This window comes from Arachis ipaensis, chromosome B5 (assembly GCF_059453495.1).
Source record: "Arachis ipaensis isolate K30076 ecotype BB chromosome B5, ASM5945349v1, whole genome shotgun sequence".
Taxonomy (NCBI): Eukaryota; Viridiplantae; Streptophyta; class Magnoliopsida; order Fabales; family Fabaceae; genus Arachis; species Arachis ipaensis.
The window spans coordinates 155,087,017-155,099,900 of NC_142440.1; the positions used below are offsets into that span (position 1 = coordinate 155,087,017).

The 12,884-nt window shown below is 29.5% G+C and overlaps 3 protein-coding genes across 4 annotated transcripts; all 3 read left to right on the top strand.

Moving 5' to 3' along the window:
• Positions 1-5,459: 5,459 nt before the first annotated feature.
• On the top strand, positions 5,460-7,933 carry LOC107641448 (F-box/kelch-repeat protein At3g23880-like). The gene is made up of 2 exons (XM_088487501.1): positions 5,460-5,583; positions 6,780-7,933. The coding sequence occupies exons 1-2, from the start codon at positions 5,460-5,462 to the stop codon at positions 7,931-7,933; spliced, it is 1,278 nt and encodes a 425-aa protein (XP_088343627.1).
• Positions 7,934-9,819: 1,886 nt separating this feature from the next.
• On the top strand, positions 9,820-11,832 carry LOC107641449 (pentatricopeptide repeat-containing protein At2g29760, chloroplastic-like). 2 transcript variants are annotated; one of them, XM_021103145.2, is made up of 2 exons: positions 9,820-10,590; positions 10,831-11,832. In XM_021103145.2, exons 1-2 carry the CDS (start codon positions 9,837-9,839, stop codon positions 11,790-11,792), a joined length of 1,716 nt encoding a protein of 571 aa, XP_020958804.2. In that variant the 5' UTR covers positions 9,820-9,836; the 3' UTR covers positions 11,793-11,832. The 2 variants fall into 2 exon arrangements, with proteins under 2 accessions (XP_020958804.2, XP_088344690.1); XM_088488564.1 differs by having other exon boundaries at positions 9,820-11,832.
• On the top strand, positions 11,832-12,643 carry LOC148566309 (uncharacterized). Its single transcript, XM_088488565.1, is given in 1 exon segment — positions 11,832-12,643. A coding segment is annotated over 1 exon segment (795 nt). The 5' UTR covers positions 11,832-11,848.
• The last annotated feature ends 241 nt before the right edge of the window (positions 12,644-12,884 follow it).

A 12,884-nucleotide genomic window follows, 5' to 3' on the forward strand; every position in this document is an offset into this window, starting at 1 on the left:
TTTGTAAATATACAAATTCATATGTTATTCTTATATGTTATAATAATACAAATATATTAATAAGCATTTTTTAGGTTTGCTTGGATGAACTTTTAAGAAAAATTTTTTTCGAATTATTTTTTTAAAGATTTTTAGAAAAATAAAAATAATTTTATATTTGGATATCTAATAAAAAAATCTTTTTATTTATCAATTATGTTTAAATACAATAAAATAAAAATATTTTTTTATTTATTTATTATGTAAAAATTAAAAAAAAATTATTAAAAAATATCTTTTTATTAAAATTTAACGGGCCTAAACAAACACTTTCGTTGTGCATGTACATGTAATATTTTATTCAAATTAAAGGTTCACTATTTGCTATTATTAATATATATTTATTTTTTTAGAATCAATAATTGATTCCTATTTTTCACACTAAGATAATAATAATAACTGGATACAAGCAAATATCACAAGAGTATTTTAATAGAATATTTTTTTGCATAAAGTAGTACCCTGTTTGTTTTTTATTAGGACATGCGATATATCTGACTCTATTAATATTGAGACACAAGTGAACCTCAAATAATAATACATCACTCTAAAGTTTTATACACACAAGTTAGAACTCAACCTGACCAATTTTAGTCTTTATTGTATTGATATTGCTAACATGATTATAAGTTGTAGTTGTATCAGGACCTAATTCAGCATTTTTGAATACGTTCCAGATATCCAATTTATTTTTAAGAACAATGACCAATCTAAAATATTGAAATTGATTAAACTTAGCAAGCTACAAGTTTTATATTTGTTTCATTCATCTTCCCAAAATTGCCTATTGCGTGTTTTGTTATTTAGATTTGGCTAATCAATCATAAATTGAGGTTCCAAATTTGTTATTTATGAGAATAAACTACAAAAAGTAATTAATAATTAATTTATTAAATAATAAGATAAATAAAAACGGATAAAATCTAATTAATTAGCTTACTGGCTTTGCTCGAAATTTATTGTTTGTTGGAGAATAATTTAGTGACCAAAGATAAGACGCATTTGTGAGACACAAATTGTGTATTGTGAAATTCCACTTTGAAGATTGTGTTGTCAGTTTTTTAGATACAAGATTGATAAGCAGAAAAGATGTTAACCATTGTTAGATCAATTTAAAGAAAAGGCTTAATTATAATGTGCATAAAAGAAAATAAAAACAACTATGATCTTTGGAATATGGTTCCATCAATAGTAAAGATATTTTTTCTGTTTAATTTTATTCTTTTTTATTATAATATATAGTTCTTATATTCTCTTAAAATTATTATTCACTTCTGTTTCATTGTTGCTAATGTACTTATTGATTTTTTTTATCAAATATGAAATGAAATTTTGATTTTCTTATGCATGTGAAACTAAATAGCGAAAAAAAAATCCAATTTGAAAGAAAGATAATAAATGATGAAGAAGTTGTGATATTTTAAACAAAATGTTTGATAATTAAAAAAATTAGATAAAAATAGTCATAATTTATTTTGTTTAATATTTATTAATTAGTGTGATAATTAATAAATATTGAAAATTCTGACTATTTTTTTTATTCTAATATTACCGTATTTTAAAAAACAAAAGAGAATTACAATGCTTTAAGAATGAAATAAGTGATATTGTCAAATTGTATAAAATAATCTTTTATGTAAAACAGTATAGATTCTAAATAAAAAATTGAACAAAATTAACTTTAACATATGTTATGTTTAATATATTAATAAATTAATTAATTATGTTTTGTTGTAAAATATAACACTAAAAATTATAAACTTCCAATAATTAGTAACTAATTAATTAATAAATTAATTATTATTTAAAAAAATTAAAAAGTTAATTTTATAATTTAAAAAAAATAAAATAATCGTTTCAAATATTAAATATATTAATAGCTCATATATTTAGTCTAATAAATAAATATATGTGATCTAATATATATATATATAACTTTAATAATTATATTTTTAATAATATTTTATTAATAAAATCAATCCTTATAACTCCAGAAAGGTTCCACGGTTCACCTTGTATAATAGCCACCTATATAGTGTTTATGAATGTCGAATAAAAAAAATGGGGCGTCGCCAAGCGGTAAGGTATTGGATTTTGATATTACGAATAATTTCGACAACTTCGGGAGAAAGACACATTATTTTATTCGTACAAAAGTGAAAAAAGACCGACGCTTGCTTTTATATATATATATATACACTCACTAAGTAGAGTAGAAAGAAAATAAAGAAAGAGAGACCGTGGGAGAAAGAGAGAGAAATGTAAAAATTTCTGAGCTTTCGACTTTGATTTTTTGAAAAAGCTCTAATTTTTTGAGATTTATAACTTCAATAAAAAATTTAATTTAATAAAAATATTCGTATTTTTTTCTATATGTCAGCATTATTTTTGTCTGGTAAAAATTGATGATGGTGTAGTCCTTTTTCTTCTTAAGTTCGGCCAAATGAAATTTTAGGATATATAGACGATTTCTGACATTTTCTTCTTTAATAGCTTGGTCGAAAAACTTTTCCGGAGTTTCTATTGTTATGATTTCTTTGCGGAGGTAGGGTTTAGTAATTTTATAATAATTAAATGTAAATTTGATAAGTGAATGTTAGTTTGATTGATTATTGTTTGAGTTTGAATAAGTTTATGTTGAATTATTGTTGTTGTTTGTGATTTATTGATTTGGTTATAAAGAACAGCTCAATCTGTAGTTATTTTAATGGTTTTGGGACTGTTATGGTATAGTATTTTGAGAAAATTGATGAGATTGGTGGTTGAAAGATTAAACTAAAAACCTGAAAACTCGATAACCGAAAAATTTGAGAACAGATTAAAGCATAAGTAATATTTTGAAAGAAAAAAGTTAAGAGTTTTGGTTTTGGTATAAAAGAAAGATTAGTAATTACAATTTATTTTTGAAGGGTAATATTGTATTTGTATATAAAAATTGAGGTATAATTTATAATTGTATAAATTTTGAGGTATTTTGGGTAATAAATAAAGTATAGAGATAAAATGGACATTTTATAAAAACACAGAGTTATTTTTATAAATATGAAAATAAGTGAGAATCAAATATTGAAGTTAAAAATAGAATAATAAAAAGATCATAATTTAGAAAGTAATTGCTAAAAGTTTAAAATAAGATTTTATAAACTAAATTTTAAAAGAAGATTATAAATATTATTTTAAATATATTTTTAAAATTATTTATTTATATTAAAATAAATTATTATTATTATTTACATTTTAATATTTTAAAATAGTCAATTATGTTTCATATTTTAAAAAATAAGACTCTTAGTGTTAGAAAATAATAAATTATATCACAAGAATCAATTTTGGATATCTGAAGTATTAATGAAAACAAATCGGATAATGAAACTCATGAATCATGATTCGAGATTCTACCAATAACGACTTCTTTACTGAAACCTTAAACATATACACTTCCATGATTTCACACACAAGTGGCCATGGGAACACCTTCACTCACCCTTTGCTCCTAAAGGCCTGTGCCAACCTTGGTTCCATTAGTCAATATTCATGGGACTATTATTCATGGCCATATTCTGAGACTTGGCTTCCAAGATGACTTAGTTATTGAACAGCTAGCTAGCACCTGCTTTTATTTAATTTGTTTGTTGTAATTGTAACTTAAAAATCTTTATATTATTTTTAGCTTTCTTCTTTTTTTTTTTTTTTGTATGTGCTATTTTTAGAAATAAAAGTATAATAAGGGTATCCCTTATTTTTCAGTAAAAATTTTAGATGAGTGCTTAGCTTGTTATTACATGTTCAAGAAGGAATTTAATGCTAATTTCTTTTATTTTAGATTTTAATTCGAACATATAATTTTATATAAAAGATGTTTTTAAAATAAGCTCAACTAACTCTATATGCATTAAATATGCTACTCTTATGATTCATTGGATTTCATAATATAAATGAAAATAAAAAAGAAGCTATAAAAGAAGAATGTTGAGGAATTTTAATAAATATAGAAAATATTAAAATATAAATAAATATTTTTTAATATAGAACACTTTAAAATAAAAAATGCAACACTTTATTTTTTTAAACTAAATATAAAACATATAAATACATAAAAATATAAATCTTTTTAATTCATTAAGACTAATTATTATGTTGTAAATTTTATTATAATAAAAATTCATATTAATATGTTATTTTTAATTACAATATATTAAATATAAAATAATTAAATATTATTTTAAATTACTTGACAAATACAATTCTAAATATTGAATAGTAAAAAAATTTGGGTAATGCATGCTCATAAATTATATTATGGTAGTTAACTATTTAATTTTATTCATATATCATCAATTTAATTAGTTATATATGACAAAAAGTTATACTATAAAATATATTTATGTATTATGAATTTCTTTTCATGCTCGTATAACACACAGATCTATACACTAGTATTTAAAAAAAAAAGAGATAATTTCTAATCAATTAATACGTAATTTATCTTCTATGACATATCAATTTTTTTATTTAGCCACTAATTAACTATACTATTAATTTGAATTTTTTAAATTTAACCAAAATTAATATTTAGGATCACTTAAGTTATTCTTTAAATGTATGTCCTTATTGTATAATTAAGTTTATTCTTTAAAAATTTTTCTTCGCCTCTTTTTTTTTTTTCAAAGTTAGGAATGAGATTCGAATAACCCAAGATTTTTAAATGAGAAAGAAAGACTATACCGTTAAAATTATAGTTCAAATAGCATAGTCTTCTCTTTTCTTCACTTTCCTTGTCTGTCCACTTTCAACATCTTTGATTCAATATTTCTCTGCATCTTTAAAAATTGGATAATGATATATCTTTCAACATCTAATTTTTTTAATTATTTTATCATTAAATTATTGTTAGGGTTGCAAGTGTGAGAAGTATAAGGAATTAGTCCTACATAAAAAAAAAATATGAATAAGTGAAGAGTATATAAGATGAGAGACATATTAACTTGAAGCTTAAAGTTTTGAGTTGGCTATGACATTTTCTCATCTTGTATTTGTTAGTGTTGCAAGTGTGAGGAGTGTTGAAGTTAGTCCCACATCAAAGAAAGCATGGAAGAGTGAGGAGTTTATAAGATGAGAGACCCATTAACTTGACACCTTAAGGTTTTGAGTTGGATGTGGTGTCTTCTCATTTTATGTTCTCTCACTTGATTCCTCCCCGAATTCTCCCCGGTTGTCGAGAGCTCCCCACGGTGGCCCCAACAAGTGGTATCAGAGCCGATGGTTTAATCGGTCTGGTTTAAGGAGTATTCAAGGTGAAGCATCGAAAGTCTTCCCGGCAAAGGTGGTCCGGGCGGCGTGTCCCGCGGTGTTTTGCGGCGGTGTGATGGACGAATACTCGTGGTGGTGGAGGAGCTAGAAAGAGGGGGAGTTGGTACTTGATGTGGAGGCTCACACTTGAGGGGGAGATTGTTAGTGTTGCAAGTGTGAGTATTCAAGGTGAAGCATCGAAAGTCTTCCCGGCAAAGGTGGTCCGGGCGGCGTGTCCCGCGGTGTTTTGCGGCGGTGTGATGGACGAATACTCGTGGTGGTGGAGGAGCTAGAAAGAGGGGGAGTTGGTACTTGATGTGGAGGCTCACACTTGAGGGGGAGATTGTTAGTGTTGCAAGTGTGAGGAGTGTTGAAGTTAGTCCCACATCAAAGAAAGCATGGAAGAGTGAGGAGTTTATAAGATGAGAGATCCATTAACTTGACACCTTAAGGTTTTGAGTTGGATGTGGTGTCTTCTCATTTTATGTTCTCTCTCACTTGATTCCTCCCCGAATTCTCCCCGATTGTCGAGAGCTCCCCACGGTGGCCCCAACAATATTCTCTCGTTTTGATTCCTCTCTGAAATCTTCTGATAGTAGAGCAAAATGATAAATATTTACTTTTATATTTTTTTATTATTTAAAATTGTAAAACTATTAATGAATGTTAAATAAAACAAGTTTAAACTGATTTTTTATGATCTTTCTAACATTACTATTTTTTCGAATCATATCATTTTGAGTTAACCTCCAAAATTCTTTTTCATTTTAGTTGCCAAACAACGTAGCACAAATAATGATAAATTGAGATCTCTTTTAAGATTTATTTACTTTACTATTTTGTACAGGAAAAATATTAATGATATGAAATTATTTTTAGGTCTAATTTTTTATTATCTTCTTAATATTACTATTTTTCGAATTAGATCATTTTGATTTAACCTCCAAAATTCTTTTTTATTTTATTTGCCCAACAACATAGCACAAATAACAATAACTTTAGATCTATTTTAAAATTCATTTACTTTTCTATTTTGTACAAAAAAATATTAATGACAAGTAATTATTTTTAACTTAGGTTGTTTATTTTTTTTAAACTAGTAGAATATAGTATTATTTAAGAATAAACTAAGTTTAATGAGTAATAATTATACATTTATGTTTGTAATTGCAAATGCAATTCAAGTGTTCACAATTTAGATCGGCTTTCCTTTTATTCTATTTAGGTTTGTGATATATATATTCCCAATCAATCAATTTGATTGGTTTGATGTTTAGTGCTATATATTGAAGATCTTGATTAGGAAAGAAACAAATAGAGCCACAAATATGTAATACCATTAAAATTTTTCTAAACTTGTATGTTGGAATCTAATTTATTTTTTATTACATCTTACGAGGCACACTACAAACATAAAATTCTATCCTCTATTGTTCTATCTTCATCTTCAGCGGAAATAGCAACCCATAGCGATTATATTCCTAAGGATGTTGTATTGGAAATTCTAGCAAAATTACCTGTTAAGTCTTTGAAGCGATTTAATTGCGTGCATAAGTCTTGGCTAAATTTATTTGAGAATTCTAATTTTAAGAGCATGTACTACGAGAATTTAAAATCTACAACTACTCACTCATCGTCTCTCCTTCTATGGAGATATTTTTATGACGAAAGAAGTGATGGAGACGTCTATGAAAATGATGTGCATTTGCTTTTTGGAGAAAGGTACGAAAACATAGTTACGTTAGTTTTGCCAAGTCTATTGGAAGAAAATGGTTTTTATAGAGTTTTAGACTGTGTTAATGGTATCATATGTCATTATGAAGAAGATGGTCTTGATGTAAAAATAGGACTTTGGAACCCCAAAACCGACCAGCATAAAATTATTCTTCCGGGTATTACTGATGATGAGCCCGGCTTTGATCGGCGAGTAAGTATTCATGGATTTGGTTATGATAATGTGAATGATGATTATAAAGTGATTCAATGTGTATATTATGTTCATGGTCAAACTTTTGTAGAAGAGCCTGTTCTAATAATTTGGCAAATTTATAGTCTAAAAAGTAATTGTTGGAAGAAACTTGATCTTGAAATGACTAAGAAGGAACATATATATAATGCTTCTGTAGCGTACTTGAATGGAGTATGTCACTGGTGGGGTAGAGAGCATGCCACTAATGGACTCGAAGAAGAACAAGTACTTGTGTCATTTAATCTTAGCACTGAAACGTTTCAAACCACATCAATTGTTTGGCTGCAAAAAAATGATGATAGACCTATCAGAAGTTCGGTAGTGCTCAACAAATCTGTTACTCTGATTTCCTCTTTTGCTAAGAATAATTGCATTGAAATATCTATTTTGGGTGAAATTGGTGTGAAAGAATCTTGGGTGAAACTTTTCACACTTGAACCCTTTTCATCAGAATTTAGTCCAATGAGAATGGGCCACAAATGTGATCTAATATTTATCGAAAACCACAACAGTGAATTGGCTTCCTTTGATGTTATTACGCGCAAAGTAATTCACAATATTAATATCAAAACAAGCATGTTTGGTACATGGATTTATAAAAAAAGTCTCTTTTCTTTCATCAAAGAAATTAATTAATTAGTAAATATACAAATTTAAATGTAAGATGTATTTAAATGGGGTATAGAAAGAGTATGTAAACTTTTTAAGATGAAAGTTAATTTTAATATTCATGTTGATAGTTGAAATTGATTTGATAAGTCAATTTGTATTACATTCCAACATTTTGTGAAGGATTACCATTTGTTCATAACATGTAGCGGAAGAAAAAAAAGTAATCCTAAAGATCTATTTTTGTACTTAAATTTTATTCCAATAATGTAATATATGTATAGATCAGATCTAAATACCTGGGTACGCTAGTAAAAATCTTTTTCTCCTTCGATGGTACAAAGGCGCTATGCGTATTCACACCGAGACCAACATTTGCTGTCAACTCCTTGACCAATGGACATCTGATCTAAAATTAAGAAACCTCATGCAACTCTTTGCACACTATAAAATTCTTCTCCAAGAATTAGGCTCACATACATTTATGTGTGTAGAGGTAAAGGAATAAAACTCTTATTATTCTCGTCTGTTTCTCATGTTTTCCTCTACTCTTGGCATACATATATATAGTATGAGATTTGTTTCTGATTTTAAATTTGAATCTCAATTCAAATTTAAATCATATCTTGAAATTCCAAATTTGAATCCTTTAAATTTATGAATTATATCATAACTCAATTTGAAAACAGAATCAGTTAGGATCTTGTCCAAATTTAGAAATAAAATAACTAATTATTCTCAAATCTCATTTAATATTCTCAATTATCATACTATTATTATATTCTTGGTGCTAGCAAAGAATATAATAATATTCCATTTGAATTAATATAATTATTTATTTGATCAAATCAAATTAATAATTAAATAATTCTACAGCAAAGATTAAAACACTCGTTAGTGTGTGACCCCGTAGGTTTAATACTAAGCGGGTAGTAAATTAGTTATACTAAATTTACTAATCAATGTTGGCGTCTAGCAACACTCCTCAACGACTCGATAGTTTGAAGTAATATATTTTTACTAAGAACCTTAGAAGAACAAAGTATAATTCCTTACATCTTTCCAGCTCTTGGTTAACCTTTAGAGTATGGTTTAATTGTCAAACTCTAACTTGTTACCATTATTATAATGAAATGTGAATCACTTAAAAACTCATTTCTTCATTCATTCAATCCCCTTAGCCAAGGTTTTATTCATCTCAGTCATTATAATCATAGAGCTCAAACTCTTTACCGAGAGTTGACGGATTCCTTATTGACTAATCATTAATTCTACAAGTATTTAAATCATACCCAATATCCATTCAACTAGCACCCTAGGGTATTAGGTGTCCGGAATCAAAGTATAATAAATACATTGTTAATTACTAAGACAGTCGCAGGTCAAAGGAAACTCTATTACTATGTTCATCTTGAGAATATCCTATTGACAAATATGCGGTAATTATAACCATTAGGAATTCTTAGAGTGAGTCAGTTCAGTGGTCATATCTCTATATGCACCATCTATATATATAATTTAATAAATGAGATCTATTAATCTTCATCCAATGAAGACCATTATATATATATTGATCTTTTCGGATTATTAATGTCCTTTTTAATAATCTTATGGCCAAGAAAAATTTAGATTAAATTATAAAAGATTTATCTCTCAATATTATGATCACTATCACAATAATAAATTTCTAAATTTAATCAAGGACGTTATTATATTAACATTTTAACATTTTAGTATAATAACAATAACAAATTATTTGATACATAATTGATTGAATTGTGGTCATACTTCTTATTCCCAACATTTTAAAATGGTCAATTATGTTTCATATTTTAAAAAATATGACTCTTGGTGTTAGAAAATAATAAATTTTGGATATCCGAAAGTTTAATGAAAACAAATGGGATAATTGTCCATTATTCAAAGGGCAATGCGTTCTGCATCACTTAGCAGCTTCAAAAAGCCCCTTTACCTATGGAACTTGATGATTCGAGATTCTACCAATAACGGCTTCTATATTGAAACCTTAAACATATACACTTCAATGGTTTCACACACTGGTGGGCATGGGAACACCTTCACTTACCCTTTGCTCCTAAAGGCCTGTGCCAACCTGGGTTCCATGATTCATGGGACTATGATTCATGGCCATATTCTGAGACTTGGCTTCCAAGATGACTTATTTGTTCAAACTGCACTTGTTGGCATGTATGCTAAGTGCACTTATGTTGAGTGTGCACGCCACGTGTTTGATGGAATGGCGCACAGAAGCGTCGTGTCCTGGAACTCCATGATTTCGGCTTATTCTCGTGGGTTTTTAATGGATGCGGCATTCAGCCTCTTGAAAGATATGTGGGTTCTTGGCTTTGAGCCAAGTTCGCCCACATTTGTTTCAATTTTGTCAGGTTGTTCGGATTCAGATTCAGATTCCTTTAGCTTTTGGTGGCAAGGGATGTCGATACATTGTTGCTTGATCAAACTTGGACTTGTGTATTCTCAAGTTACTTTGGCCAATGCGTTAATGGGAATGTATGTTCACTTTAGCCAAATGGAGGAAGCGAGGAAGGTTTTTGATTTGATGGATGAAAAATCAATAATTTCTTGGACAACTATTATGGGAGGTTATGTGAAAGTTGGCCATGTTGCGGAAGCATATAATTTATTCAATCAAATGCAGCATCAAAGTACTGGCATAGATTTTATTGTATTTCTAGTTCTTATATCTGGTTGTATACAAGTAGGAGATCTCTTATTAGCTTCATCAGTTCAAGCTTTTGTACTTAAATGTGGATGCGATAAAGAGGAGTCCATTGAAAATTTGCTAATAACTATGTATGCAAAATGCAGTGACCTTGCATCTGCTAGAAGGATATTTGATTTGATTATCAAAAAGAGTATTTTCTCATGGACATCAATGATTGCAGGATATGCCCATTCGGATCACCCATTGGAGGCATTGCATTTGTTTAGAAGGCTTGTACGGACAGATTTTAGACCAGATGGACCAACGGTTGCTACTGTTATATCAGCTTGTGCTGATATAGGATCAATTAGCATAGCACAAGAGATGGAAGATTATATTTCTCTAAATGGATTGGAATTCGATCTACAAGTCCAAACATCTCTCATACACTTGTACTCCAAGTGTGGAAGCATCAAGAAAGCCCAAGAAGTATTTAAAAAAGTGGCAGATAAAGATTTAACTGTTTGGTCTTCCATGATAAATAGCTATGCTATTCATGGGATGGGGAAAGAAGCGATTGACCTATTTCGCAAAATGACAACTACAGAAGGGATAATTCCAGATGCTATTGTTTACACCAGTGTTTTGCTGGCTTGTAGCCATGCAGGGTTAGTAGAAGATGGATTGAAGTACTTCATAAGTATGCAAAAAGATTTTGGAATAACTCCTAAGATAGAACATTGCACTTGCTTGGTAGATCTTCTTGGTCGAGTTGGCCGGCTTGACTTAGCATTAGATACGATTCAGGGGATGCCCTTGGAAGCACAAGTGCAAGCTTGGGCTCCCTTGCTCAGTGCTTGTAGGATCCATGGTAATGTTGAGCTTGGGGAGATTGCTGCTGTCAAGTTACTAGAGCTTAGTCCTGGAAGCTCTGGAAATTATGTATTGATGGCTAATTTGTACACCTCATTCGGCAAGTGGAAGGAGGCGCATGCAATGAGAAAATTGATAGATGGTAAAGGACTGGTTAAAGAATGTGGGTGGAGCCAGGTTGAGATCGGTGGTAGATTTCATACATTTGCAGCAGGAAATCAGTCACGTGTTCAGTTGGCCAATATCTATAAGATGCTAGAAGATCTAAATTTTACTCTTCAAGAAGGTAGCTATGCAGGACAAGCTGTAACAATGAATAATGACCCTTAAAAAAGAACCACCTTTGAAGACATGAGGCTATACAACAAAAACTTTTGCTTCTGGTCATGTCAATTTGTAATCTTGCATTTACAAGATTATGCCAATTTCAAGTGATTCTTACCCTACTACAGGATTTGTCTCTGTCTCTTAGAACAGATGTTATTTCATTTTCTCCAAATGAAGAGACCAAGGAAGCATTGAAAATAGTACGAGACTTCACCATCAATAATAATGATGCTTCAGTGTTCTTGGATGCTCAACATTGCTGCATCATGAAAACCAGCTTAGATTATCTCTCCAGTTTGTCTGCTAATGATGGTTTATCAGGAGCAATGAGAGCATTGATATCTGAAACTTCAATTGTGTTTTGCACATTGTAGTAGTAGGCTAGTAGCTACATTGAAGCAAATATGAAAGTTGAGTCCACTGCTTCAGAACTGTCGAGAGCTGATAACTTAAAATCTGATCTTGAAAATAACAAGAGTCAGTTCAGTGATATGGTGGCGTCAGAAAAAGAGCTGCGGCAAAAGTTGGCATGTTTGGAGGAAATGAAAGAGGACCTTGAAAAACAAATCAGAACTATTAATGCTGACATCATGGCTTCTCGAAAAGAACAGAACACGACTCAAATGAGAAAGAGAGATGTCTATGTGGAAGGAAAGGCACTCAAAGCTCGAATGGACATGGCGAAGGAGAAAGTACCACATTTGCAACATGAGCATGACTTGGCAAAGGAAAACCAGGAAAAGATCAAAGCTGAATGGTCAGAGTTCGGAGAAAAATTTAAAAAGATTGTTGTAAAGTCAGCTGTACAAGATTACCAAGATTGTTGTAAAGTCAGCTGTACAACAAGTGCATGACAAAAATTTTAATTTCTATTAAGTCCACTATATCATATGTTTTCCTTTCAGATAGTGTTAAGCCTGTAGGATAATAATTTCACAATCCTTGCTGACTGCTGCATGAATCACAGATTGTTGTCTTCTTTTGGATACTATCTAAATCGGTGCATTGAATCTCAGAGAAATTAAGGACATTCTGCTATAGATAACAATGTAATTACCATATAGAGGTTGCTCTTCACATAAAATAATGGAAGTT